The 27,054-nt window shown below is 38.1% G+C and overlaps 2 protein-coding genes across 7 annotated transcripts in view; both read left to right on the forward strand.

The window, feature by feature from the left end:
* The first annotated feature begins 269 nt into the window (after positions 1–269).
* On the forward strand, positions 270–17,295 carry LOC128231737 (centriolar satellite-associated tubulin polyglutamylase complex regulator 1-like). Of its 6 annotated transcripts, XM_052944884.1 has the most exons (12): positions 270–638; positions 3,961–4,063; positions 4,329–4,459; positions 4,920–5,004; positions 5,793–5,878; positions 6,119–6,311; positions 7,547–7,656; positions 8,064–8,118; positions 9,555–9,602; positions 10,868–10,939; positions 13,428–13,465; positions 14,769–14,907. In XM_052944884.1, exons 1-11 carry the CDS (start codon positions 584–586, stop codon positions 13,438–13,440), a joined length of 951 nt encoding a protein of 316 aa, XP_052800844.1. In that variant the 5' UTR covers positions 270–583; the 3' UTR covers positions 13,441–13,465; positions 14,769–14,907. The 6 variants fall into 6 exon arrangements, with proteins under 6 accessions (XP_052800844.1, XP_052800840.1, XP_052800845.1 ...); XM_052944880.1 differs by lacking the exon at positions 13,428–13,465 and having other exon boundaries at positions 14,769–17,295; XM_052944885.1 differs by lacking the exon at positions 9,555–9,602.
* A 9,664-nt stretch (positions 17,296–26,959) lies between these two features.
* Positions 26,960–27,054, forward strand: part of LOC128231803 (soluble guanylate cyclase 88E-like) — a 100,799-nt gene continuing 100,704 nt past the window's right edge. The window contains exon 1 of the mRNA XM_052944998.1: positions 26,960–27,050. Within this exon, the coding sequence (XP_052800958.1) occupies positions 26,983–27,050 (68 nt within the window). The 5' untranslated portion in view covers positions 26,960–26,982. The remainder of the gene's footprint in view (positions 27,051–27,054) is intronic.

Genomic DNA, 27,054 nt, shown 5'->3' on the forward strand with positions numbered 1-27,054 from the left:
GATCTACTTGCAGCGGACTTAAACGTACCACTTTTTGAGTATGTAAACCGTCCAAATACATCCGAGGTTGTTTTTGATAAAATGGCCGAGGAGTTCCGAATGTACCGACCGAGGCCTTACTTCGTATTAAAGCCTTATAAGAGACAAAGGCCTATGCCTGAAATATATTTTTAATATTTAGTAAAAAGTGAACGCATTTAATGCTAATGAAAAGTTATATTGTTAATTATTACATTAGTGAAAAAATCATTCGCACATTTCATCAACATTCACCTGCCATGTTTTTTAACTTTACTTCTTCTAAAAATGTTTAGAACAAAATGTTATCGATTTTAATTCTAGGATTTCATATTTTTCTCAGGATTACAAATCTAAGTCACATATTATCTTAGATGGTTCTCTTGATCTTGTAGAAGAATGCATGTGGTGCAGTATTTCAACTTGTTGTTATGGACGCCAATCAAACCCACTGACTAACATGATGAGAACTGCTAAATGTTGTGATTAATCGTTTTTATTGCATCGAATGACATCATTTAAAAACAGTGACAAATATAATTACATACTTTTTAAAGCATAAATTATGTCGGTTTATACAAATGAAGACCGGTTTTCTATGACTGCAGAGCGTTATTTAGGTGAGATTTATTATATTATAAATCAAATGTATCATTGCTGGTAAAAAATGGTTTGAAAGATAAATGCAATTGTCATTGATAATCCGCGAAAGCATTAAAATTACGAATTAATTAATAACCTAGTCTTATAGGATATCAACAGCGACACGCTTCATTAACTACAAAGTCTGAAAGCTGAGTGCGCCGCTTACCTCATTTTAATTCACTGTAATGAAAATTCGTTGTCGATATCAAACTTAAAGCTAGAAGCCCCAATTATAAATCTAGATATATATGATTATTCAAGATTATCAGTTGAATGTTGACCCACTGTGGTAGCATTAAGCAAATAAATACATACTAATGCTTTTTCACTTTTTGTTGTGTGACCGCTTCCCCCCAGCCGCAGCTAATTACGATCGCAGCATTTCTTGTTAGTAACACCGCAGAACTCAATGAGAATCTCAGTTGAAATTAAGTTTGTATCAATTAACAGGGCTTTTTCTGCCCATTTTGGGAAAAAGACCCTAGACATTTTGGGAAATTTTGCGCCGTGAAAATGAGGAAATTGGGAAATTTTACAGTGAAAAGGAAAAGCTGTCTAGTCTCCTGTGAATTAGGAAATGATTTAATATTAGTTTATTTTCCCTTTAAAAGACCAACAATGGCTGAAATATCAATCCTTGGGGTGTAAATATCTATTGCAATAAATCATGACAGATAATATTTCATATCTCTGATTGTGATGAAAATCAATGATTTCTGAGTTCAATTACCAAAAAAACTTCACATCACATAATTCATTAGGATGTTGAAAATGAACCAGTACTGGTTGAGAAGCAGTTTCCGACAAATCGCTTTTTCGCGTACTTTCTTTAGATCTTCATAAAGAAAGTACTGCAATTCAACTATATGGTAACTAGACAATCAAAAGTTGAAATTCTTACTGAGACACGTTAGTAACTTTTATTATTATCAAATGTTTATAATGTTTATTTTTCATTTTGTACACAAACTTGCACGTGGTGGATTGTGCATCTGGTGAATCTAATTTGCATATCTATGAATAGCTGCAAGGTTTTCCTTAATTGATTTATACAAACGATGATATTGTGTACATATTTGTGAACACTGGTGTCATGCTTGTTTCGCACCCACATATTCACTTAAATGTATACAAACACAAGTTTCTATCAGAAATGAATCAAAATATCATTGGTATTTAGTGTCTGCCTGATTTCGAGTATGAATTGATTGTCGTAAATTTTAAGGTTTAAATTTTTTGTAAATGCTGAAGAATGAAATAATGTTTCTCTTATTACAGTCTTATATTTAGCACATTAAATAAACGGATAATAAAAACACACAATATGCACCTTAAATCTGCCCCGCATTCGATTTGTCGGAAACTGCTTCTCATTACAAGCTAATCAGAACAGTGTAAGTACCCTCTTTGCGCCCCTATTAGATACACTATATGTGACGTCACACTTGTGAAAAATATATTGACAATAGCAGCTTGAGCTGTAGTTCTCTAAAATGTTAACAATTTTAGTAGGTATTTAAACACGTATAAATAATTCAATAAAAACGTATAAAAACTGTCGGAAACTGCTTCTCAACCAGTACAGGTAAAAAGAATTTCTACAAAAAAAAATATTATTTTTTTTTTTTAATTTGGGATTTTTTTTCTGAAGATTGGGAAAAATATCTTATATTTTGCTTTGGGAATGGGTCCGATAGTCGGACCCGTGGGTACTATAGAAAAATCCCTGAATTACTATCTAATTCGGCTGTGATGGTTCTAGAGCCTTCTTACAAATTGCCATATCGCGAAAAAATATTGACAGAATACACATCGCGAAAATGTGTGACATTTCTATATACTCAGACTTCTTAACAGGTCTTCTTTTTTTGGTGGGGGGTGTGGGGGGGGGAAGTCGACGGGTCTGGACTGATTAATTCAGGTTCCTAACTTTTAGAAACCCTGATTGTGAGTACTCACTGTCACGATTGACTATTGCTCGACATTTGGTATGCAAGACCAGACATCCTTCATAACAGCAACTACTCTAAATTCATATGTAAGATGCATCAAATATTGGTTAAAAATCTTAAATATGCCGGACTCGAATACATGAAAAAAAGTTACAACTACCTGTTGGTCACTTTGGTTGTGTGTTACCCTCCGTATGAAGCATAGCAGTTGTCGAAATTAGCACAAGCCCGCAAGCCCTGCACTGGTAAATTGTCTTCCGGGCTTGCTCAAATTCTGAATTCTATATAGCAGGGCTTGTTTGAAAATATGATTCCATGCAATAGTATAAGAATTCGGGCTTGTTCATCCAAAAGTCTAATTCCAATGACTGGCATAGTGAAGCTGAGGTTGTGTGTTTCCTCTCAGTATGAAGCATAGTGCCTCTGAGTTTGTGTGTTTCCCCGCAGTATGAAGCATAGTGCCTCTGAGGTTGTGTGTTTCCCATTAGTATGAAGTGTAGTGAAGCTGAGGTTTTGTGTTTTCCCTCAGTATGAAGCCTAGTGAAGCTGAGGTTGTGTGTTTCTCCTCAGTATGAAGCATAGTGCCTCTGAGGTTGTGTGTTTCTCATTGGTATGAAGTGTAGTGAAGCTGAGGTTTTGTGTTTTCCCTCAGTATGAAGCCTAGTGAAGCTGAGGTTGTGTGTTTCTCCTCAGTATGAAGCATAGTGCCTCTGAGGTTGTGTGTTTCCCCTTAGTATGAAGTCTAGTGAAGCTGAGGTTTTGTGTTTCCCTTAGTGTGAAGCGTAGTGCCTCTGAGGTTGTGTGTTTTCCCTCAGTATGAAGCCTAGTGAAGCTGAGGTTTTGTGTTTCCCTTAGTGTGAAGCGTAGTGCCTCTGAGGTTGTGTGTTTTCCCTCAGTATGAAGCCTAGTGAAGCTGAGGTTTTGTGTTTCCCTTAGTGTGAAGCATAGTGCCTCTGAGGTTGTGTGTTTTCCCTCAGTATGAAGATAAGTACCTCTGCAGTTGTGTGTTACCCCTCGGTATGAAGCATAGTGAAGCTGAGGTTGTGAGTTTTCCCTCAGTAGGAAGTGTAGTGCCTCTGAGGTTGTGTGTTACCCTCGGTATGAAGCATAGTGAAGCTGAGGTTGTGTGTTTTCCCGCAGTAGGAAGTGTAGTGCCTCTGAGGTTGTGTGTTTCCCCTCAGTATAAAGTGTAGTGAAGCTGAGGTTGTGTGTTTTCCCTCAGTAGGAAACGTAGGTCTGTTTCTCCTCGGTATGAAATGTAGTGCAATTGTTGTGTGTATTTCCTCAGTATTAAATGTAGTGCAACTGATGTTGTATGTGATCCACAGTATGTTTTATCTTACAGCGAAGCATCATGTCCTTGTGTACATAGAGGACAGCATTTCACAACTGTTGGAAAACAGAGATGAAAACCCAAAGATCAATCCCGTCAAGATTCTGAGTGAATAGTATGTACTACATGATGGTTTTGTACAGTCCTTTGAATGCATACACAATATATAATAAAATGCTCCTTTCACCAGCATGTAAGATTTTTAGAAATGATACAATCTAGTTAAGTTTTAGTACCTTACTGGCTTTCCTTCCTATGAAGTACATTAACGCGTAGATTATGTTACTATGAACTTCTGCAGCTATATACTTTAGCGCATAGACGGTAAGACCATTTACCTGTATTGTGTGTTCTTGATGATGCATAGTGTACTGTTTCAGTTTCACAGCCCTTCGTGATGGTAACCACACAATGTTCAGGGAGTATACGTTTATCCATCAAACACCGCACAATCGAGCCTCCTTCGTCAAACTCTTCTGGAAGTGCTACCGTCAAATTGGAAAGAAAGGAGGTTAGGACCAGATCTTTTTATACAAACATATTTATGTGTTTGGTTGTATCTAAATCAATGCATATTTTGCGGTATGTTGATATTTCACCAGAGATAAGCATGAAGAGATGAAAGTTGCCTTCCTATATTGAAAAATTTTGTTACTTCAAGGGACACTGTTGGGGCAGAGTGAGAAGAAGAAAAGAGAACAAGTCACTGTGGAAGAATATATCGGATTATAATTTCTGACATGTGTATTTGCAATTGATACAATTTACAATGCTTTTAAAATATTAAATTTAGTAAAATTGGACAGGTAAATTAATCTTGATGATAGATAGGATGATGGATAAGTTGATTGATTAGTGTATTTTTCTTTTTTACTTGTCTGTCGATTGATGTTGCAGACCATTATTGATGAGGGTATTTGTATCGACTATCTTATGTACAGCGATTGCAAAGATGTCTGGGTTTGTTTCAGATCTGCTGAGTATCCAGGAATATCACTCTCTGATCACACTTCTGTGTTCCGACTTTCCCTTTGAAATTGTGCAGAAAACAGCAAGGTATGTAGTCCATGTCTTGGCAGTAGACAATCTGGAGTCACAAATTCTGGCAAAATATAAGTTACATGCATCTTAAATTAATGTTTATACGCCAATTTGTGTGTGCGTGTGTGTAGTGTATTATTTGTCTCGAAATAGAAACACATTATTAAGTTTCTGTTAGGATAGATATAAAACAAACATTTTAAAAACATGGCAGTAACTGACACATGCATCCATTTGTGGAAGGCTTCCTTAAGGGATTTTTGTTAGAAAACCAGGGGATTTCACCCGTTATAAGGAGGATAATGGAATCAATCACTCTGGCGCAGGCATTTTTTGCATATCTTACTTTTAAAAGCATTTCATTAAAACTAGCTTTTCCGTTTAACTGAAAGCATTGTAAAAGTGAGTATATATGTTGAAAAAAATGCATGAAAAGCAAACTAGTGTGCAATTTCTCAATCACAAGCATTTTCCCGGAGACTGGGGGATAGATTTCAGGGGGATATTCATCCCCAAATGGAGACTGGGGGATGGATTTCAGGGGGATATTCATCCCCAACCGGAGACTGGGGGATGGATTTCAGGGAGATATTCATCCCCAACCGGAGACTGGGGGATAGATTTCAGGGGGATATTCATAAGAACCTTCTTTAGTAATGATACCTGCAACAAGACTTTTTAATTATTCCTACTCATTGAAATAGTTTGAATTGGTCAAATATCCTTGAACTTAATACGTAATCTGGAACTCTGCTATCACTGTGCGTGTCTCAAGTACACTCAGATGTCACTTTGTTTCACAGGATCATACTGCTGGATGATGCACTCGACTGTCTTATATCCTTCACAGACTTCATCTATGCATTCCAGACTCAGTTTTATTATGAAGGTACATGTTTTACACATTGTTGGATCCTTGTAGACACTCAAAGGCAATCTTGCTTATATTTACGGCTAGATTAAACATGAAACCTCTTCGTAATGTTTTAATATATCCAAACTACTATATAAAATGAAGGCAACGCAGGTTCTGAATTGGATGCCAAATGTTTCTTTGAACAGGGTAGATAGCCTTTTGCAGAATGTGCATTATTTGTTTACAATCAAATTGTTACACTATTGCATGCAGAGTTCTTGGACAAGTGCCTGGAGATGTACCAGTCGATGATTCAGACCCAGTCTAGCCCTCGTAACCCTGTCGTAGTGCCTTCAGGGACAGATGATTCCAAGATCCACATGAGCAGCCATCATCCAGGGGATGGCGTTGACGCCATGCAGTACTTCCGTGCAGTGTACCCCCTCTGTGACCGCGTCAATTACAGGTCTCCACTCGAACTACACCTCAACTGGGCTGAGCTGTTTTCTATAACACATCTTTTAAGTGATAATTTCTGTTTACATTTATAGAAATGGGTTAATAATTTGTGATATCAGAAGTGTGTTGTCAATTGTGTGTGTTTTCATTTTGAGCTGGTCAGTTGTTGTTTTAAGAAAAATAATTGATTTAATTTCATAGCCTTCATGTCATCGGCATTGTTGTGCAAAAACTCAGACCTTTGCAATAACTTGAAAACCCTTCAAGATAGTTGACATGAAGAACCATAACTATAGAGAACTAAAACTATAGTTGACATGGAGAACCATAACTATAGAGAACATGAAGAACCATAACTATAGCAGTGGTAGAAATTAGCACAAGCCCGCAAGCCCTGCGCTGGTAAAATGTCTTTCGGGCTTGCTCAAATTCTGAATTTTATATAGCAGGGCTTGTTACAAAATTTGATGCCAAGCAATAGTATTAGAATTCGGGCTTGTTCATCCAAAAGTCTAATTTCGATGACTGCTATAGTTGACATGAAGAACCATAACTTTGGATTTAATAATTGTAATAATTTAAAAGTTATGCCCATTACAAGTTTAAAAAAGTCATGCAAATACTAGGCCATAACTTTATTACCATTCAAGATATTCACATGGAACTTTGTACACAAGTTACTAGAAACAAAATGCACATGTGTAGCCAAACCCATTACTCTGGTACTTTGTTAAGATATGCCCCTTTAATAGTTTGAAAGAGTCATGCAAAAACTTTAACTTGGCTGTATTTCAATAACTATTCAAGCTATAAACATTCAACTACTTTGTTACTAATGACAATATGCACATGTGTAGGAAGGCCCATAATTCTAGATTTATTAATTGAAAAGTTATGCCCTTTGAATAGTTTGAAAATTCATGCAAAAACTTGACTTGGCTGTAAGTTAAAAACCATTCATATTTAGATGAAACTTTGTATACATAATTATTACCAGTGATATTGTGCGCAAGAGTGGCAAGGCCCATAACTCTTTCAGTAACAAATGTTGAGTTTTGTCCCTCATTGACTTAAATACCAGACAAGCGTTGGCATTCACTTGCAGCACTTCTGTTAGAAACCTAATGCATTGTATATAATTTAATATGTTAAGTGTACATTATATCTGTGATTTTAAGAAATAGGTTAACTTGAACACAAACCATGACCAACTTAATTTCTAGCATTACTGTGTGCTTGCAGCACTCCACCAACAGAGGCTTTGAAAGAGATCCTCTTCAACGTGCCACGGGTCTCCTTCTACGGCTTTCTGATGGCCATAGCCAAGAGTGACGCCATCAATGAGCATATAGGTAAGATGGTTGATGGTTTTAACTAAGAGTAACGCCAAACTTGATCCATCATAGCATCAAGACTTTTCATTGCAATATGTCTCAAGCCCATGGTTACTTGCAAGACTGGCCTAACTTCCTGAATTTTGTGACTTATTTCTGTGATACGGATATCTCTTCAGTTAATTGAAAGGAATGGATCATAATTACAGTCATTGTATTTTAAAGTTTATGCCATCTTTAGAATATTTATGCGAAAAACTACAGAAACAAGCTCAGTAGCAAAAAAGTTTAAACATAAACCCGGTTTAATGGCACTGGGTAAACGCCAAAGACATAGAACATAAATACAAAAAATCAAGAAATATTATTAGAACTTGCATAAGGTAATAAATAGTACTAATATGTGTCGTATTTGTTGTTTTCAGGTCGCCTGCCCCCCAAGTCGGAGATTCTGGAGGGCCCTGAGGCAGAGATAACCTCGTAAGACTTTGCTCTTTGTTGTTCAACATCACAACACACCTAATTGTCCTCCACCTCCTCCTCATACACACTTATATATACCTGACTTGAATGTTTGAAAGGATCCTTCTCCCTATTTCAGCAGTATTGGGCTACAATTCAATTAGTATTAAAGGACGGTTAATAAATAAAATGTATAGAAATGATACCATGCAAATACTTTCTTAAATTGATTGGTCCCAGTAGTATTAACCTCATTTAAAGGCTTAATAATTTGAGGAATTACGCGCACTGTCACATCTGTCAATCTTGTCCGTCTGTCTGCCCCGCATTGGTGTCCATTCTATAACTGTGTTATTGATGATGGGATGTGAAATAAAGTTTTATGCTTTAATTACATCTGAGTATTCAATGTTTTTATTTTGCCCGTATATATTTTTGTCTATGCGGTCTGCCTTTATATGGATAAGTGTAAGGTTTGATAAATAAGAACATCTGTCTTCCCTTTCATCATGAAACAATTGTTAATATATGTAAACACATGCTGGTAATGCCATTTTTGCAATAACCGTTAGCTGTCATTGGTCATTGCAAACCTTTAAGACAGGTATATATAAATGCATGATCCATGTATACACATTTGTTCAACAACAACTTTCTATAGCACCTGTTTCTTTAAATACATACATATATTTGTAATAGTCTTACTGCATTGTTCAACCCCATAAAATGTCTCTGGCTCCTAACGGGAATGATGGTCAAAATTTAAAAAACAACAAATTAAAACTCTAGTTAGTTAAGGCAGTATGGCCAACAGTTTGAGCTTTGTGCTGTGTTATATATTAAGTATTAATGCACTTTATAGCAAGCCTGCAAATTGTTATTATAAAATAAAACGTTTTGTCATGAAACGTTTTAATTCAAGTGAATGCCTCTTACATGTGATGTGACTTGTTATTTCTGCCCATGTAGGATGTTGTAATATAAATGCCAATGGTCAGGTGTCGAGCTAGAGAACAAACTAGGGAGAACACGTCTGCCTGAAGCTTTAACTATAACACCTTTCAAGTGTTAATGCATACTATAGAAGGGGTGTGATCTGTATAGAAACCAGTGACTTAAGCTTCATGGTTTGGATGTCTAGTTCGATCCCTGAATGATCCATGCAAACTGACACACGCTATCACATTCATTCTCAAATGTGACATTGCTGAAATGTGTGTAAGATAAATGAATGATTCCGTCTGTAATGTGTTACACATTGTCTTTTATATATGAGTATATAGTTGTTCACACTGTAGATATGTATTTATTTCACCTATAGATCGTCACATAACTTAATAATACAAAACATTATACATAACTTTATAAATAATCATTAATGGTTTTATAATGCTCAGTCATGTGCATTTAATGATATATGAGATGTATTGTGACCAGTTTTTTCCATTTGTTAGAGGTTTAAGGCAGTTTATGAGGGAACATTTTCCTGAGAGTGAGATCGGGTAAGGTTCACGCGCTGGAGGTCGGAATGTCTCTGTGTATCTTCCATCATTCCACATTTTACATGTCACAGACAACTCACCATTCATTTCGTATTGCTATTTCCATTCTGTATCTTGTTCTTTTAACTACAGTTCTGGTATATCGCTGGTTTAATGCAAGTCAGTTGTAACTAAGCCCTTATACACTACATATTGATATGTTTGACAGTTTGCAGTTTATTTATAAAACCATAATGGAATATGTAATTTAAGGAAACACTTTTCATGTGAAGAAATTAAATAACCGTTCAGATTGTTATACAAGAAATGTGAACTGTTGAAGCTTAATGCCTGAACACCCTAATAGTTTGTGACATTTCTGTTGATTTAGGATGTCCCAATTAAATGTTTTGGTTAACCATATTTCATTTTTCAAAAAAATACAAAGTAAGCAAATAATATAAAAAAATGGGATTTGTTTGAAAGAGGAAAATCAACTTTTATTATATGCTTTCTGGTAGTTTATAGAGATTTATCAGTCAAATAAATTTGATTTTTCACTGTTTCAAACTGTGGAAATATCAATTTGATATTTTTCACTGTTTTGAAATTTGTGCCCAGTCTCGGTTCCAAATCAAACGTCAGCCTGCACAGGGCTGGGACACAATTTCAACGACTTCATTTCTGAAATGACATTACGTGCGCATACAAATTAGTGTGTGTTTTTTCTTAAAAAAGTGTAAATTAATGACTTTTAATTCCATTTTTATGCATATTATTTAAAGAAATTTTGTTTGTTTCAGTGTAAAATAGCAATATATTTCACCTTGTGAACATCAAAAGTGAATATTTCACTTGTGGCAAGGACACTTGTGAAATATAAATATTGGTGCTTACTCAGTGAAATATATTACGATCTTTCTTTGGAACAAACAATTATCCTCTGTATAATTGCCCTTTTCCAAAATGAAATGAAATGTAATATAATGATGTATGAATATAAATTGTACAAGTGGGACCCTTTCCTGATTGTACTGGTAGCATGATGTTGTTTACTGTAGCTTCAACTTGTTCCACTAAAAAGTGGTACAGTGAAGCATTATCATCTTTTCAGAAATATGTGCATATCATATTTTGTAACTAGCTGTACACTGTGTATGGCTAATATTATAGTAATATATAGACATCTGGTTAGTCCTAAGTGTATTTTGCTCAATATCCTGCCATAAAACTGTTAGCTTTCTCTACAATGAGCAACATTGGAGGAATAATAGCCTGTATTACAGCTACCAGAACTCGTCTGACGATAAAAGGGTTTATGCAACTGCAGCTTCTAAAAGCTCTATAGTGAAGAAAAGGTATTTTCTGCACACGCGTTCAGTGCTTACAGAGTGTGCTAGTGCTAGTCTTCATTTGACTTCTGTATGTACTTTGCAAAAATTAATGCTGCTTTAAAACCCAAGAGCCAGATTTATTGTCAGGTCTGCTGTTCTTTTTCATAGACATTTCATCACATTTAGATAAACCAACCTTAATTAACACAAATTGCATAAGTATAGTAAATGAAACAATTTGTTTGGTAGCAAGATGCAATACAATGCTCCCCTACAATGCAGTCAACAATCATGGGGTCCTGCAAGTCCCACGTCCCTACCTCTCTCAATACAATGCTCCCGTACATTGCAGTCAACACTCATGGGGTCCTGCAAGTCCCACGTCCCTACCTCTCTCAATACAATGCTCCCGTACAATGCAGTCAACACTCATGAGGTCCTGCAAGTCCCACGTCCCTACCTCTCTCAATACAATGCTCCCATACAATGCAGTCAACACTCATAGGGTCCTGCAAGTCCCACATCCCTACCTCTCTCAATACAATGCTCCTGTACAATGCAGTCAACAATCATGGGGTCTTGCAAGTCCCACGTCCCTACCTCTCTCAATACAATGCTCCCATACAATGCAGTCAACACTCATGGGGTCCTGCAAGTCCCACGCCCTACCTCTCTCAATACAATGCTCCCCTACAATGCAGTCAACACTCATGGGGTCCTGCATGTCCCACGTCCCTACCTCTCTCAATACAATGCTCTCCATACAATGCAGTCAACAATCATGGGGTCCTGCATGTCCCACGTCCCTACCTCTCTAAATACAATGCTCCCCTACAATGCAGTCAACAATCATGGGGTCCTGCAAGTCCCACATCCCTACCTCTATCAATACAATGGTCCCCTACATTGCAGTCAACACTCATGGGGTCCTGCAAGTCCCAAATCCCTACCTCTATCAATACAATGCTCCCCTACGATGCAGTCAACAATCATGGGGTTCTGCAAGTCCCACGTCCCTACCTTTCTCAATACAATGCTCCCCTACATTGCAGTCAACACTCATGGGGTCCTGCAAGTCCCACATCTCTATCTCTCTCAATACAATGCTCCCCTACATTGCAGTCAACACTCATGGGGTCCTGCAAGTCCCACGTCCCTACCTCTCTCAATACAATGCTCCCCTACATTGCAGTCAACACTCATGGGGTCCTGCAAGTCCCACGTCCCTACCTTTCTCAATACAATGCTCCCTTACATCGCAGTCAACACTCATGGGATCCTGCATGTGTGCCTGCAAGTCCCATGTCCCTACCTCTCTCAATATAATGCTCCCCTACATTGCGGTCAACACTCGTGGGGTCCTGCATGTACGCTTGTCGTTTATGTTAACTCATCCTGACTGTAGGCATGTTCCATTAGTATGTCTGGCTCTTTAGGGGCACCCATCCCTTACAGTGACCTATCTTGGTTGCCAATACAAGGCCAAAAATATTGCTTGAATAGTGTATGTTGGTGATCACAAAACTGCTTTTGATGTTGTGTTTAATTGTACCTTTGCAGCAAGCTGTTCTAATTGTTTATCAGACATCTTTTTTTAGTGTCTGTTTTATGTTCCCCAAATGTTTTACTTTATGTGTAATTCCAAGATATATTGGTAAGAAAGTATGATAATCATGATCCATGTAAGCCACAGTACAAGACGTTTTGTCCAGATTAGTAGAAGTAAAACTGTTGTTACATCCAGTATCTCCCCCAGGAATGTTTGAAGGGATGCCAGTGGGTCAGAAAGGGGGAGTCTTGTCTCTTCAGTTAGAATTTTGAGTGTTACTTTATTCTTCAAAAGGTGTGATGCAAAGTATTTTTCAGGCTATTAAGTGATCAAAGTAAACAATTTTTCAGGAGTTAGGTTGTCAGAGACTTAGTTAATATGTTTTAATACTCCCAGATTTTGCCCCAAGGGGCCTGACTCCTTGATATAAAGATCCCACTTCAGCCGGTGTTGAAGTAAAATATTACTCTTTAAATATGGTCGAACTCAACGCATTGGTTACCGCTCTTCTCACTTTGCGCTGATTGAATCAAATTTAATAACATCTATTAACACCTCACTGATTGGCTTGCGCTTGACTGTAGATACCCTGACAACCTTTATATCTGCTGCCATATCTCTAATACCGGCATGCTGCATGTCATAAAATTGACCGCTGGAACAAAGGCGCTACGTTATTGTTACTAATATCAGTTCCATGGTTTATGCCATACATCTATGAAATGTTGTGTGCCGGGATGAGGCATGTCACAGCAGTTAAGGGATGTTGGAAGTCCAGCTTGGCCATTAAAAGAATGTCCACACCCCAAATGGCCCTGGTGGAAATACTGAAGAGTGTCCACACCCCAAATGGCCCTGGTGGAAATACTGGTAACATCATATTCAGTAGCATTGGACGTTTTATCAGCTGGTAATTGGCAACGTTATTTGCAAGAACTTAACACTGAGTCTCTTTGCTTTCAGCACAACTATGTAACCTACAGTACATACTTAATACCTCAGTAAGTCAGGGACACCTGTATCTCAGACAGATAGACACTTGGGTTTGGGTTTGAAGTGGTCTGATAGTTTGGAGATGCAGAATGCACAGAGCCATTTCTTGCTGAACTTGGGCATATTCCTGCTTATAGTACAAGCACTAGAGGCTTGGGTGACTGCAGATCAGATGCAACAGCGCTTGAATATATTCAGTATGGTTAATACTGACTAAAGCCACCTTACACCCTCCATTATAAACACAATATTGTGATTCGTTTGTAACTGAAATCTGTATAATATTCAGCTGTCAGAATTCTTTGAGTGTGTATTTGATCTGCAGGGACCAAGGTTTTTTGAAATTGAGAAGTTTGTGTAATGTAGATATGATTCTATTGTTATTATGTATTGCAGTGATGTGAAACTATTTATTAAAGTAAAAGTACTATTACATAATTTGGGCGATTTTTTAGTCTGGATTTGAAGCACATTCTAATTAATGCAATTGTAATGTTTATCATCTGCTTTAGTGACTTTATTCAGTTCATTGTAGGTTATGAAACATACCCATACAACTGTTGAAAATAACTGATAAATGTAACATATGACACAGTCTGTACAAGATGTATGCCGCCTGTCATACAGGTAGTTCTCCTTGGTTTGGCACCTCTGTGAACACACTCATTCCTGATCTTCAGGAAGAGACTGTATTGCTTCAAAATGCATAGATGGGTTTATGCAGCATATACAAACTACATTCATTATCGGGATGCGGGTCTCTTTGGTTTTCTGAGGTTACTAGATGGAGTGATACCTGCTCAATGTGGAACATTACACTGGGATTATCTGTACACATAGTGATGTATATACACTGAACAGCACCTGTATTCCTTGGTTATGTGAAAGAAGTTTGATAAATGGATTTTGTCTTTCAGTTAGGAATGCATTATTTGGTTTGGCATGTACATAATGTTTCCTTTACTGTACCATTATAACAAAGCATATACAGAATGGCTAAAGCTTTTTCTCTCAATGCTACGTAGTCTAGTTGATTTCGATATTGCATTTAGTCACTTCTTTGATAATACTGTTTCTATTTATACTTGGTTGAAATGTAATACTAACCCCTGTGCTTTCTGCTCTGGTTTTGTGTGTCTGAACAAAACAGTTCTTTACCTAGAAACTTCATAACACCAATAATTCACATTGTATAATTGCCTTTGAATAATATATTGCATCATAAATGATAAATTGTAGACTATGTAACTGTTAATATGACTTTGACAAGAAAAGGTTGTTTTTGACTGTTTGTTATTGCTTATTTTACAGGCCATCTGTAAGTAAAAGCCGACCTAGTTCAGAAAGTTCTGGACCTGTTGATATGAACAATTCCAATCCCGTTGCTGTGAAAGCTCCTGCAGCACCGAGATCTCGATCAGTGTCACGGACCCGGGCACCTGCGCGGCTGGCGGGCACGGGTCAGTCAAGTTTAACCAGTCGACATAGGAAGAGGGTCGTCAGTTCAGATGAGAGCACTGATGACTCTGACGATGATGACGACACTGACGATGATTAGCTTACACTTTTTGTAGCTTACCCTTCTACAGAAATAAGGCAACTATTTTGTCAAACTACAAGTATAGAATATGCAAGATTTGTGCACAATGTTTTAATTCTTTTTATTTGTGATTTCGGTGAATATATGAATGGTTGTTGTTATTTTTAAGAGATTTTTTTGCAAATTTTCCTTTGTGCAGTTCCATTATTGTTGCTGTTAAATTTCAACTGTTACATTGACGTTATTAGTATATGATTAAAGAGACTTGTTTACGTTTTATACATGCAGACATTGAAAGAATTTATCTTGTGTAATTTGAAATTAAGTTGAAGCTGATTGAGAAGCCTTCATACTAGGTATATTTTTCTCTAAATTACTAAAAAAACAGGAACTTGTAAAATCACCAAGAGGTTTTACCCTTTTGCATAGACTGAAATAATCATTTCCATATACTCAACACATTATCTACTGCAACATTTCAACAGGTATATATCCAATACTATTGAGCTTTGTTCGATAACATTTTTGGAAAGTATTTGGTTTTTAAGGCATTAAGTGCGATATCTGGATAGTGCAAATTAATTTACCAAGAGAAATTAGAAAAACATAGGAATCGTCATGCCTTATATTTTTAATATGGAGCCTTTTTGTATCTGCAAACACTTATATAATTATGTGAATATAGATGTTATTATTGTCAACTTCTCTTTTATATGACTTTGACCAAATCTTTTAATTAAGTTGATGTCAAGGATGTAAACATTGTTTATATCTAAGATCTTATACATGGTCAGAAAGTACCAAAATCTTTAAGGGTTAAATTCCTTTGGAACCTTTTGGCATTACCGTAACCCCATGTTAAATTTGTCCCTGGTGATAATGTCTCCCCTTTTCTGAAATGGAGACCTGCCGTTTTTGTCAGTATTCTTACTAGAACTCTTGGTCACGTTATTTCACCTTGTTCATTATTTTCATATTGTAATTTTGTACCAACCATTACTCGAAAAACTATTTAAAAGAATTGATTGACATTTAGAATATTTACAGAATACGTTGTCAATCTGTGCACAATGCAAAAAAGATTACTATTGGTCACCTTGCTGCAGAGTTATCCCCTCTTGTACTTTAAATTTGTCTAAAGAGATTTTGTACAAATCATAACTATGAAGTATAATGTTACTTTGTCCAAACCATAACTAAAAAAATATTCAAAAGGAATTTATTGAATTTTTTTATAGTTATTGAGTACAATGTCAATCTGTGAACAACGCAAAAACAACAACTTTTGGTCACATTGCTGCAGGGTTGCTGGAGAGTTATCTCCTCCTGGACATTGAACTTAGACATGTCCAATGTCATATTTTTCATTTGATGCAGATAGCAAAGCAGACTACCAAACTAGGTCTATGAAAATACTTTTTTTTTAAATTATAATTTAGAAGCAGCTGGTAGGAATTGAATGATAGATAACAATTTGAATATATTTACATCACATGAATTTTTATCTCTTGGACACTTTGTCTTTCTTGCAAAATTATCTTCCCTTTTACTTTGATTTTTTTTAAACAAGTTTGTCTGAAGCTTTACTTTGAAATTATTGGAAGGAATTGAACACATTTGGGACATAGATATATGAAGATTTAAAATCGTGCACTGTAAAATAATCTTAACTCTACGGTCATAGTTATCATCTCCCCTGGTACTTTCGATTTCTGTCAAATGAATATTGTCTTTAAGTTAACAATCTGTTTGCATGTTTTACCTCTCCTTGTTCCCATATACCTTGTCAACCTAATGATATCACTTCTCCAAACATGCTGCCATTAAGGGGAGACGTCAGGTTCTGAAAACAATCTGTCTAGTTTATTTTGCATTTATTTGTTGAAGTTTAAGCCTAGAGTCTGTCATTTTTCTACTGATTTCACATTGGAACCAAAAGGTAAAAAGAGTCCAAACATTTCTAAGCAAACACTATTTAAAATGTTAATATATGATCATTAATGAATAAGTTGAATGTTAATAAAAGCAGAAAACCTAGTTGTTACCTATTAATTACATTGTATGATATTTGTTGTTATTTATCTATTGTAATCATCAAGGTATGTTATAATTTTATATGCAGTTGTATTTCCACTTTCATTCATTTGAATAACATTTGCTTAATTTGTCATTTGACTATTTTCTTATTTTGTGCTGCTACAATAATATCATAGTATGTAATATAGAGTGTATTATGAGTATTTAATTGTGACTGTGATATAAATGTTAATGGATTGACAAATGATTAAAATGTCTCAAAAGAAAAAATATCTGATCTTTGACTCTCTTATTGCTGTTAAGCATATATATATGGCTAATGCTCGTCTATAATTAATTCAAACATTTATTTAAACTATTTTAAAGTGTGGCCAATTGGCAAATATTAAGGATAATTTAACCCATGTCTAAGCAAGTACGGGTTGGACTGCAAAACATCAAAACATGTTGATCAGAGCAAAGAACAGTCAATTGTGACATATTTAAGAAAAATATCAAATTAAAACGAATTGTTTGTGTTATCGGAGGTCTAGCTCGGGTTGGTATTTTGACGGCTAGACAACTGACTGCAAAGATGATATAGCTGTAAAATGTTGCAACATCCATGAATTATCCAACTTGATCGAATTTTCTAAAAGCACTGGGTTTGATGAAACCCCCGCTATGTTTTAGAAGGATTCAGCTTCTTTTATTAAAATAAACATGCTTAATTTTAAATCAGCAGTTCCATCGTTAATGATAGCATACCTTGTGACTTATTTAACTGATTTCAAACTATTCATTAACATACACAGTAGGTCAGATGTTTCGAGTTAAAGGCCAGGTAGAATTTTCCCATTTGTGTCCAAAGTCTTTGAGCGAGCTGTATACTCTCAACTGGAATCATTCTTGGTAAAGAAAATCGAAATATCAACAAAGTGGTTTGCGGGGACACTACCACTGACATCTGCCCCTTACATCGAAGTAAACCACTGACGTAAGAAGTCTCTGCTCACTGTCCGCCTCTTACAGCGTACACACCACTTACGTAAGTAGTCTCCACTTACTCCTGCCTCTTACAGTGTACATACCAATAAAATAAGAAGTCTCCACTCACTACTGCCTCTTTCAGCTTCCACATCACTTACGCAAGTTGTCCCCACTATCTCCTGCCTCTTACAGCGTACATACCTCTTAAGTAAGTAGTCTCCACTCACTCCTGCTCTAACAGCGTGCGTACATACCACTTACGTAAGTAGTCTCCACTCACTCCAACTCTTACAGCGTATATACCACACTGAATCCTGCCTCTTACAGCGTACACACCACTAACATAAATAGTCTCCACTCACTCCTGCCTTTTACAGCTTACATACTTCTTACGTAAGTAGTCTCTGCTCACTCATGCCTCTTACAGCGTACATACCACTTACGTAAGTAGTCTCCACTTACTCCTGCCTCTTACAGCTTACATATCACTCACGTAAGTAGTCTCTGCTCACTCCTGCCCACACACCACTGACGTAAGTAGTCTCCACTCAATCCTGCCTCTTACAGTGTACACACCATTCACGTAAGTAGTCTCCACTCACTCCCGTCTCTTACAGCTTACACACCACTTATGTTAATAGTCTTCACTCAATCCTGACTCTTACAGTGTACACACCACTCACGTAAGTAGTCTCCACTTACTCCTGCCTCTTACAGCCTACACACCACTCACGTAAGTAGTCTCCGCTCACTCCTGTCTCTTACAGCTTACACACCACTCACGTAAGTAGTCTCCACTCAGTCCTGTCTCTTACAGCCTACACACCACTTACGTTAGTAGTCTCCACTCAATCCTGCCTCTTACAGTGTACACACCACTCACGTAAGTAGTCTCCACTTACTCCTGCCTCTTACAGCTTACACACCACTCACGTAAGTAGTCTCCACTCACTCCTGTCTCTTACAGCTTACACACCACTCACGTAAGTAGTCTCCACTCACTCCTGCCTCTTACAGCATTCATACCTCTTACGTAAGTAGTATCCACTATCTCATGCCTCTTACAGCTTACACACCACTCACGTAAGTAGTCTCCACTCACTCCTGTCCCTTACAGCGTACACACCACTTATGTTGGTAGTCTCCACTTAATCCTGCCTCTTACAGCTTACATACCTCTTACGTAAGTAGTCTCCACTCACTCCTGCCTCTCACAGCTTACATACATCTTACATAAGTAGTCTCCACTCACTCCTGCCTCTTACAGCTTAAATACCACTCACGTAAGTAGTCGCCACTCCTGCCTCTTTCAGTGTACACACCACTAACCTAAGAAGTCTCCACTCACTCCCGCCTCTTACAGCTTACACACCACTCACGTAAGTAGTCTCCACTCACTCCTGTTTCTTACAGCTTACACACCACTCACGTAAGTAGTCTCCACTCACTCCTGCCTCTTACAGCTTACAAACCCCTTACGTAAGTAGTCTCCACTATCTCCTGCCTCTAACAGCTTACATAACTCTCACGTAAGTAGTTTCCACTCACTCCTGTCTCTTACAACGTACACACCACTTATGTTAGTAGTCTCCACTTACTCCTGCCTCTTACAGCTTACATACCTCTTACGTAAATAGTCTCCACTCACTCCTGCCTCTCACAGCTTACATACCTCTTACGTAAGAAGTCTCCACTCACTCCTGCCTCTTACAGCTTACATACCACTCATGTAAGTAGTCTCCACTCACTCCTGTCCCTTACAGCGTACACACCACTTATGTTAGTAGTCTCCACTTACTCCTGCCTCTTACAGCTTACATACCTCTTACGTAAATAGTCTCCATTCACTCCTGCCTCTCACAGCTTACATACCTCTTACGTAAATAGTCTCCACTCACTCCTGCCTCTCATAGCGTACATACCTCTTACGTAAGTAGTCTCCACTCACCCCCGCCTCTTACAGCGTACACACCACTTACGTAAGTAGTCTCAACTCACTCTTGCCTCTTACAGCTTACCGACCACTTACGTAAGTAGTCAGCACGTACTCCTGCCTCTGTCAGTGTACATACCACTAACATAATTAGTCTCCACTCACTCCTGCCTCTTACAGCTCACATACCACTTACGTAATTAGTCTCCACTTACTCCTGCCTCTTACAGCCTAAACACCACTAACGTAGGTAGTCTCCACTTACTCCTGCCTTTTACAGCGTACATACAACTTATGTAAGCAGTCTCCGCTCACTCCTGCCTTTTTCAGCATACATACCAATCACGTAAGTAGTCTCTACTCACTCTTGCCTCTTACAGCGTTTATATCTCTGACGTACGCAGTCTCCACTTACTCCTGCCTCCAGCGTACATACCTCTTACGTAAGTAGTCTCCACTCACTCCTGCTCTTAAAGCTCACATACCACTTACGTAAGTAGTCTCCACTCACCCCTGCCTCTTACAGCTCACATACCACTTACGTAAGCAGTTTCCACCCACTCCTGCTCTTACAGCTCACATACCACTTACGTAAGCAGTCTCCACTCACTCCTGCCTCTTACAGCGTGCAAACCTCTAACGTAAGTAGTCTCTATTTAATCCTGCCTCTCACAGTGTACATACCTCTTACATTAGTAGTCTCCATTAACTCCTGCCTCTTACAGCTTACATATCACTCACGTAAGTAGTCTCCATTCACTCTTGCCTCTTACAGTTTACATACTTCTTACGTAAGTAGTCGCGGCTCACTCCTGCCTCTTATAGCGTACATACCACTTACGTTAGTAGTCTCCATTCACTCCTGCCTCTTACAGCTTACATATCACTCACGTAAGTAGTTTCGGCCCATTCCTGCCTCTTACAGCGTACATACCACTTACGTTAGGAGTCTCCATGCACTCCTGCCTCTTACAGCTTACATAACACTCACGTAAGTAGTCTCCATTTACTCCTGCCTCTAACAGCTTACATACTTCTTACGTAAGTAGTCTCTGCTCACTCATGCCTCTTACAGCGTACATACCACTTACGTAAGTAGTCTCCACTTACTCCTGCCTATTACAGCTTACATATCACTCACGTAAGTAGTCTCTGCTCACTCCTGCCTCTTACAGCTCACATACCACTTACGTAAGTAATCTCTGCTCACTCCTGCCTCTTACAGCTCACATACCACTTACGTAAGTATTCTCCACTTACTCCTGCCTCTTACAGCGTACATACCACTCACGTAAGTAGTCTCTGCTCACTCCTGCCTTTTACAGCTTACATACCACTCACATAAGTAGCCTCTGCTCACTCCTGCCTCTTACAGCTTACATACCACTCACGTAAGTAGTCTCTGCTTACTCCTGCCTTTTACAGCGTACATACCACTCACGTGAGTAGTCTCTGCTCACTCCTGCCTTTTACAGCTTACATACCACTCACATAAGTAGCCTCTGCTCACTCCTGCCTCTTACAGCTCACATACCACTCACGTAAGTAGTCTCTGCTTACGCCTGCCTCTTACAGCTCACATACCACTCACGTAAGTAGTCTCGGCTCATTCCTGCCTCTTATAGCGTGCAAACCACTTACGTTAGGAGTTTCCATGCACTCCTGCCTCTTACAGCTTACATATCACTCACGTAAGTAGTCTCCATTCACTCCTGCCTCTTACAGCTTACATACGTCTTACGTAAGTAGTCTCTGCTCACTCATGCCGCTTACAGCGTTCATACCACTTACGTTAGTAGTCTCCATTCACTCCTGCCTCTTACAGCTTACATATCACTCACGTAAGTATTCTCTGCTCACTCCTGCCTCTTACAGCTCACATACCACTTACGTAAGTATTCTCCACTTACTCCTGCCTCTTACAGCGTACATACCACTCACGTAAGTAGTCTCTGCTCACTCCTGCCTTTCACAGCTTACATACCACTCACATAAGTAGCCTCTGCTCACTCCTGCCTCTTACAGCATATATACCACTCACGTAAGTAGCCTCTGCTCACTCCTGCCTCTTACAGCGTACATACCACTCACGTAAGTAGACTCTGCTCACTCCTGCCTTTTACAGCTTACAAACCACTCACATAAGTAGCCTCTGCTCACTCCTGCCTCTTACAGCATACATACCACTCACGTAAGTAGCCTCTGCTCACTCCTGCCTCTTACAGCTCACATACCACTCACGTAAGTAGTCTCTGCTTACTCCTGCCTCTTACAGCTCACATACCACTCACGTGAGTAGTCTCTGCTCACTCATGCCTTTTACAGCGTACATATCACTCACGTAAGTAGTCTCTGCTCACTCATGCCTTTTACAGCGTACATACCACTAACGTAAGTAGTCTCTGCTCACTCCTGCCTCTTACAGCTCACATACCACTCACGTTAGTAGTCTCTGCTTACTCCTGCCTTTTACAGATTACATACCACTCACTTAAGTAGTCTCTGCTTACTCCTGCCTCTTACAGCTTCCAGACCACTTACGTATGTAGTCTCTGCTTACTCTTGCCTCTTACAGCTTACATACCACTCACGTAAGTAGTCTCTGCTTACTCCTGCCTCTTACAGCTCACATACCACTCACGTAAGTAGTCTCTGCTTACTCCTGCCTCTTACAGCGTACATACCACTCACGTAAGTAGTCTCTGCTCACTCCTGCCTCTTACAGCTTACATACTTCTTACGTAAGTAGTCTCTGCTTACTCATGCCTTTTACAGCGTACATACCACTTACGTAAGTAGTCTCCACTCACCCCTGCCTCTTACAGCTCACATACCACTTACGTAAGCAGTTTCCACTCACTCCTGCTCTTACAGCTCACATACCGCTTACGTAAACAGTCTCCACTCACTCCTGCCTCTTACAGCGTGCAAACCTCTAACGTAAGTAGTCTCTATTCAATCCTGCCTCTCATAGCGTACATACCTCTTACCTAAGTAGTCTCCATTCATTCCTGCCTCTTACAGCTTACATACCACTGACATTAGCAAAAGTTGTCTGTGTCAAATGCCACCTTTAAATCAAAGACCAAAGCCAAACACGCAATCAAAACTCGTAATACACATATGATTCAAAACACGATGTTTCTAAAATAAAACAAGAAAACAAAACAAGAACCGAGAAGCTAAAAATTTAATTAAGGTCATGTTTAAATAATCAAGCTCCAATAAATATTAAAGAGAGACACACAACGCCACACGATAATGTAAATCACATAAATATCAAAATAATGAAATTGGTAGATGTTAGGTTAACAGACTTTAGCACGGAGGATTTCACTGCCATTTTGTCACTTAAAGATAAACCTCTATTGCTGAGGGATCTGTGAATAATAATGTGATATTTTTCGTCACCTATGTAGTAGATTTTGGTCGTCACGACATACAGGGCCGTGTGTATGCCTTTATATTCGGCATTCAAATCACTGACCATACCCTTATTTTTGACACATTCTAAATTTGCATACAATTTATAGTGTGGTGGGCACTGCAGTGGACATTCATTCAAACTTGGCTATTATTTCACTATTTTAGTTGTATTATCACGTTGCCATAACAACCCCATAACAACGGAAAGGAAACGGAAACTTAAAATTCTTTTTTGTCAGAAACCACGGAGCTGGTCTTCCGTGAATGGCTAAAGTGAAAAACAGACACTGACAGCCAGATAATGAAAGGATTTCACACCAGTATCTTCCCAATGTTACCTTCTACCAACAGTGTTGAAGCACTCACGATAAGTCACATACATGCCAGGAGGTGAGGCAGATTGTTCCGATATGGCTGTACTTTATAACGTTTCTTGTGACGAACAGTAGCCCCGGTTTAAATGAATTTCTCAGAAAAGTGTTGGGAATCGCTTTTTCCAAAGAAGAGCTATTATGAAGCCTTTATTGATTTTAAAATCTGTACACTGAAATGGTCCTTAAGTGACCATTTGCACAAGTGTTTATAGCCTTAACGATACGTGGGGGAAGGGTTTTCCCTTCTTGCCCGCTTGCGATGAGCTCGACATCGTTGTCACAATGCCGCAGTCAAGTGCTTGCGTTAGTGCGTTTATTCGTCTGTCCGATTTTGGCTTATCCAGGATGTAACCAGGCCGTGCATTGAGGAATTTAATTTTTGGCCACGAAAAGAGAGCGTTTTGCGTTCAATACCTATGTATTTAAGTCAATGGTCGAGGTCACACTTAAGGGTCAGTGCTCAAAATTCCTTGTTGTTTGGCTTTTAAAAGGGAGCTTAAAATAATATAAATGTTCGCAATAAGAATATTGCAAAGGGTAAAGGTCACACTCATATTGGTCCGAGGATTTTTTTCTTGACATCAATGTAATGGGATGTGCATCAGCTTCCCAGCAATTACATTCAAGTTCAAAGAACAAAAAAATCTCAGAATATTTTCATTATTGTGACATTGGCGGGTTCAACAAATTTAATCAGACAGCCTTAGCTTAGTATTTAATTAGAGAATTACGTCTCCCCATTTAGGAGTTGGATACAGTTTTTGTTGTGCTTTCCCTCTGTCTGTCTGGATTATGTATGGACGTCATGAAATTTTCCACCTAGCCTCCAAATTAACTCGAGGGATCAGTTCATACTTATTTCCTTTAGCTCGATTATGACAAATACTGATGGCTTTTAGACCACACCCTCAAGTTCGTTTCTTGAGTAGAAACCAGTAATGCTGTCCATTTTGATGAAATGACATGAGAAAGTACCCATTTACTACTAGACTACTCTCAATCTCAAAGAGAGTGGTATAGTGTTTGAGGGATTAATGAAACTACACGAGTAATGAGAAATAAGCATAGTTGCGCATTTACATCGGCATATTCTGCTCGAGTATTTGTTCACAGAGTAATGGCACGTTGATGCTTTAACATATATAGTGTACATAGAGATTAGTTAATCCACGCGATCTGATTTATAAGATAAAATGCAGATATATATTAGTTTGTTCGCGCGAACTCTTTAAAACTGCTGGAGGGATTCGATAAAGCTTCACAAGAATGACAAGTACCAATAATACAATGAAAACTACCGCCGACAAGGGTAATAGTCAAACACATATAAACCCAGTTTTAATGCACAAGGCAATGGCCGAAAAGGACACATACACACGTAAAAACATCAAGCACTTACACATTTACCGAGAAACGATGAGATTATCGCCTTAGAACGGTCAGTGAAACAAAGCCTTCTTGTGCATTTACAATCGGCATTATCTGCTTAGGTCATTTTCAATAGAGTAATAAACTTATTTTAACCTTATTTTAGTGAAAACAGTTACTCTTGTCTGTACGTAATCATCAGAAAATGATCGCAATGTAGTGCAGAAGTTGCGATTTTTTAAGAATTTCATAGTTACCAAGTGCGTAACTTTTGCAATTAGCTAGTGGCCTGTTGAATTCAACCACACTAAAATCTGGTTTATACTTCAATATCTTCCCTGGGAGTTTCTGCGCTAATTACAGTATACCTTTATTGATCCTGTTTTTTGTCTGAATAAAGTGTTGTGTTCCTTATAGCTACTGATCTTTTTATAACGTTTTACTATTATGTCTGCATTATATTTGGAATTGCGTATTACTTTGTCCCCAACCAATTTTAAATGATGGTTACAAAAACCCTTAGTTCCTCAGAATTTGTTTTGTGAGTTATTTTCAAGCAGACATGTTACCATCCTTGCTTTTTTGCACATTGCATTGTTTCCGTAGCTTTTAGCATACACAACAGAATAACAAACATTCACAAACCAGAAACACAGTACAGCAACTCCACAAACAACACACTACATATATGGTATATAAAACTGGAGGATGGGGTATTAAAACCTAAAAACGTCACAACATTATTACAAAACATGACTAGAAATATATACAGTAAATATGTACGTTGCTGAACGACCCTCGAGCGAATACAACACTGATTGTTCTTCAATCTCTCTGTAATTATTTTTGTTTCGAAATTGAGATGAAAACAATCAAAATATAGTATCTATAGATTACTATTGTGGCATCTAAATGGGCAATGCGAGGTATTTTGGTAGTAAAACGAAGTGTTTTTATCAGTTAAAAAAGATCAGTTTTTAATTATATTGAATTCAAACAATTACTAGATGTATGCAGGTGTCCATTCCAAGTTAACATAGAATGATATTTAATTTATGGTTTAACAATACTTTAAAACTTTAATCTTGCTGACTGACGAAAATCCATATTGGATTGTGTCAACACAAATTTTGTACTCGCGAAATCACCAAAACGGCAGCGCAGGAGAGGTTTTTGTGAGCAGGTTCAACGCTTGACATGATGTGTTCGCGTTCTGATTCTAGATGTGTTCGCGTTCTGATTCTAGATGTGTTCGCGTTCTAGATTTTGCTTGAATACTGTTGATGTTTTTCTTATTCATCTTTCCCAACATTACTCTATTCAAATTCCATGTATTTAATATAAAGATTAAAGATTATAAAGATTAATTGTACCATCAATTGATTTTGAATTATCTCTAATGACCAGAATGTCGGAGTGCGTATCGTCGGCGACTTTACATATACTGCTTTTCATTGAGTAATGGACCTTTGATTTTGTATATAAAGTAAACATAAATATTACGCTAAAGACTTCGAGCTGTGATGTTAGTAAAGTTCATGTACGGTTGACTTAAGAGGTCGGATAGACATGTGTTCCAAAGTTTAACTAGTGGTCGGCCAACAACTTACGTGGTTTATTGTCATGCCAACTAAGCCATTTCCAGGGTCGTCTTTGTAATTAGTATTTGATTGGAACTGTTTGTTCTTTATGTATTGTTAAATTATTATTGGATTTTCCTAATGCTCAAGAACCTCGATTTCTAACAATTAAACGACCAACATTGGCCAATAAGTCTTGCGTGTTGTGTGCATGTGTATTTGTGGCCACTGCTGTCTGCTGCATTAGAGTTAAGTGAGCTGGCCGTAGACGTTCTTCGCTTAGTAGTTATTGACAAAGATGGACCTATTAATGAAAGCTATGGAGCAATCCAATCCACGCCATGTCACGTTCACGGACGAAACTAGGTAA

The sequence above is a fragment of the Mya arenaria genome, chromosome 4 (genome assembly GCF_026914265.1).
Source record: "Mya arenaria isolate MELC-2E11 chromosome 4, ASM2691426v1".
NCBI classification, from domain to species: domain Eukaryota; kingdom Metazoa; phylum Mollusca; class Bivalvia; order Myida; family Myidae; genus Mya; species Mya arenaria.

Bases quoted from the DNA above. Each gene is read 5' to 3' on its own strand.
- LOC128231737 (XM_052944880.1), top strand. From the start codon at position 584: ATGTCGGTTTATACAAATGAAGACCGGTTTTCTATGACTGCAGAGCGT. The intron at 5,005-5,792 runs GTATGTAGTCCA...TTTGTTTCACAG, and splicing joins ATTGTGCAGAAAACAGCAAG to GATCATACTGCTGGATGATG. The intron at 10,940-14,768 runs GTATTTTCTGCA...CTTATTTTACAG, and splicing joins AGCTCTATAGTGAAGAAAAG to GCCATCTGTAAGTAAAAGCC.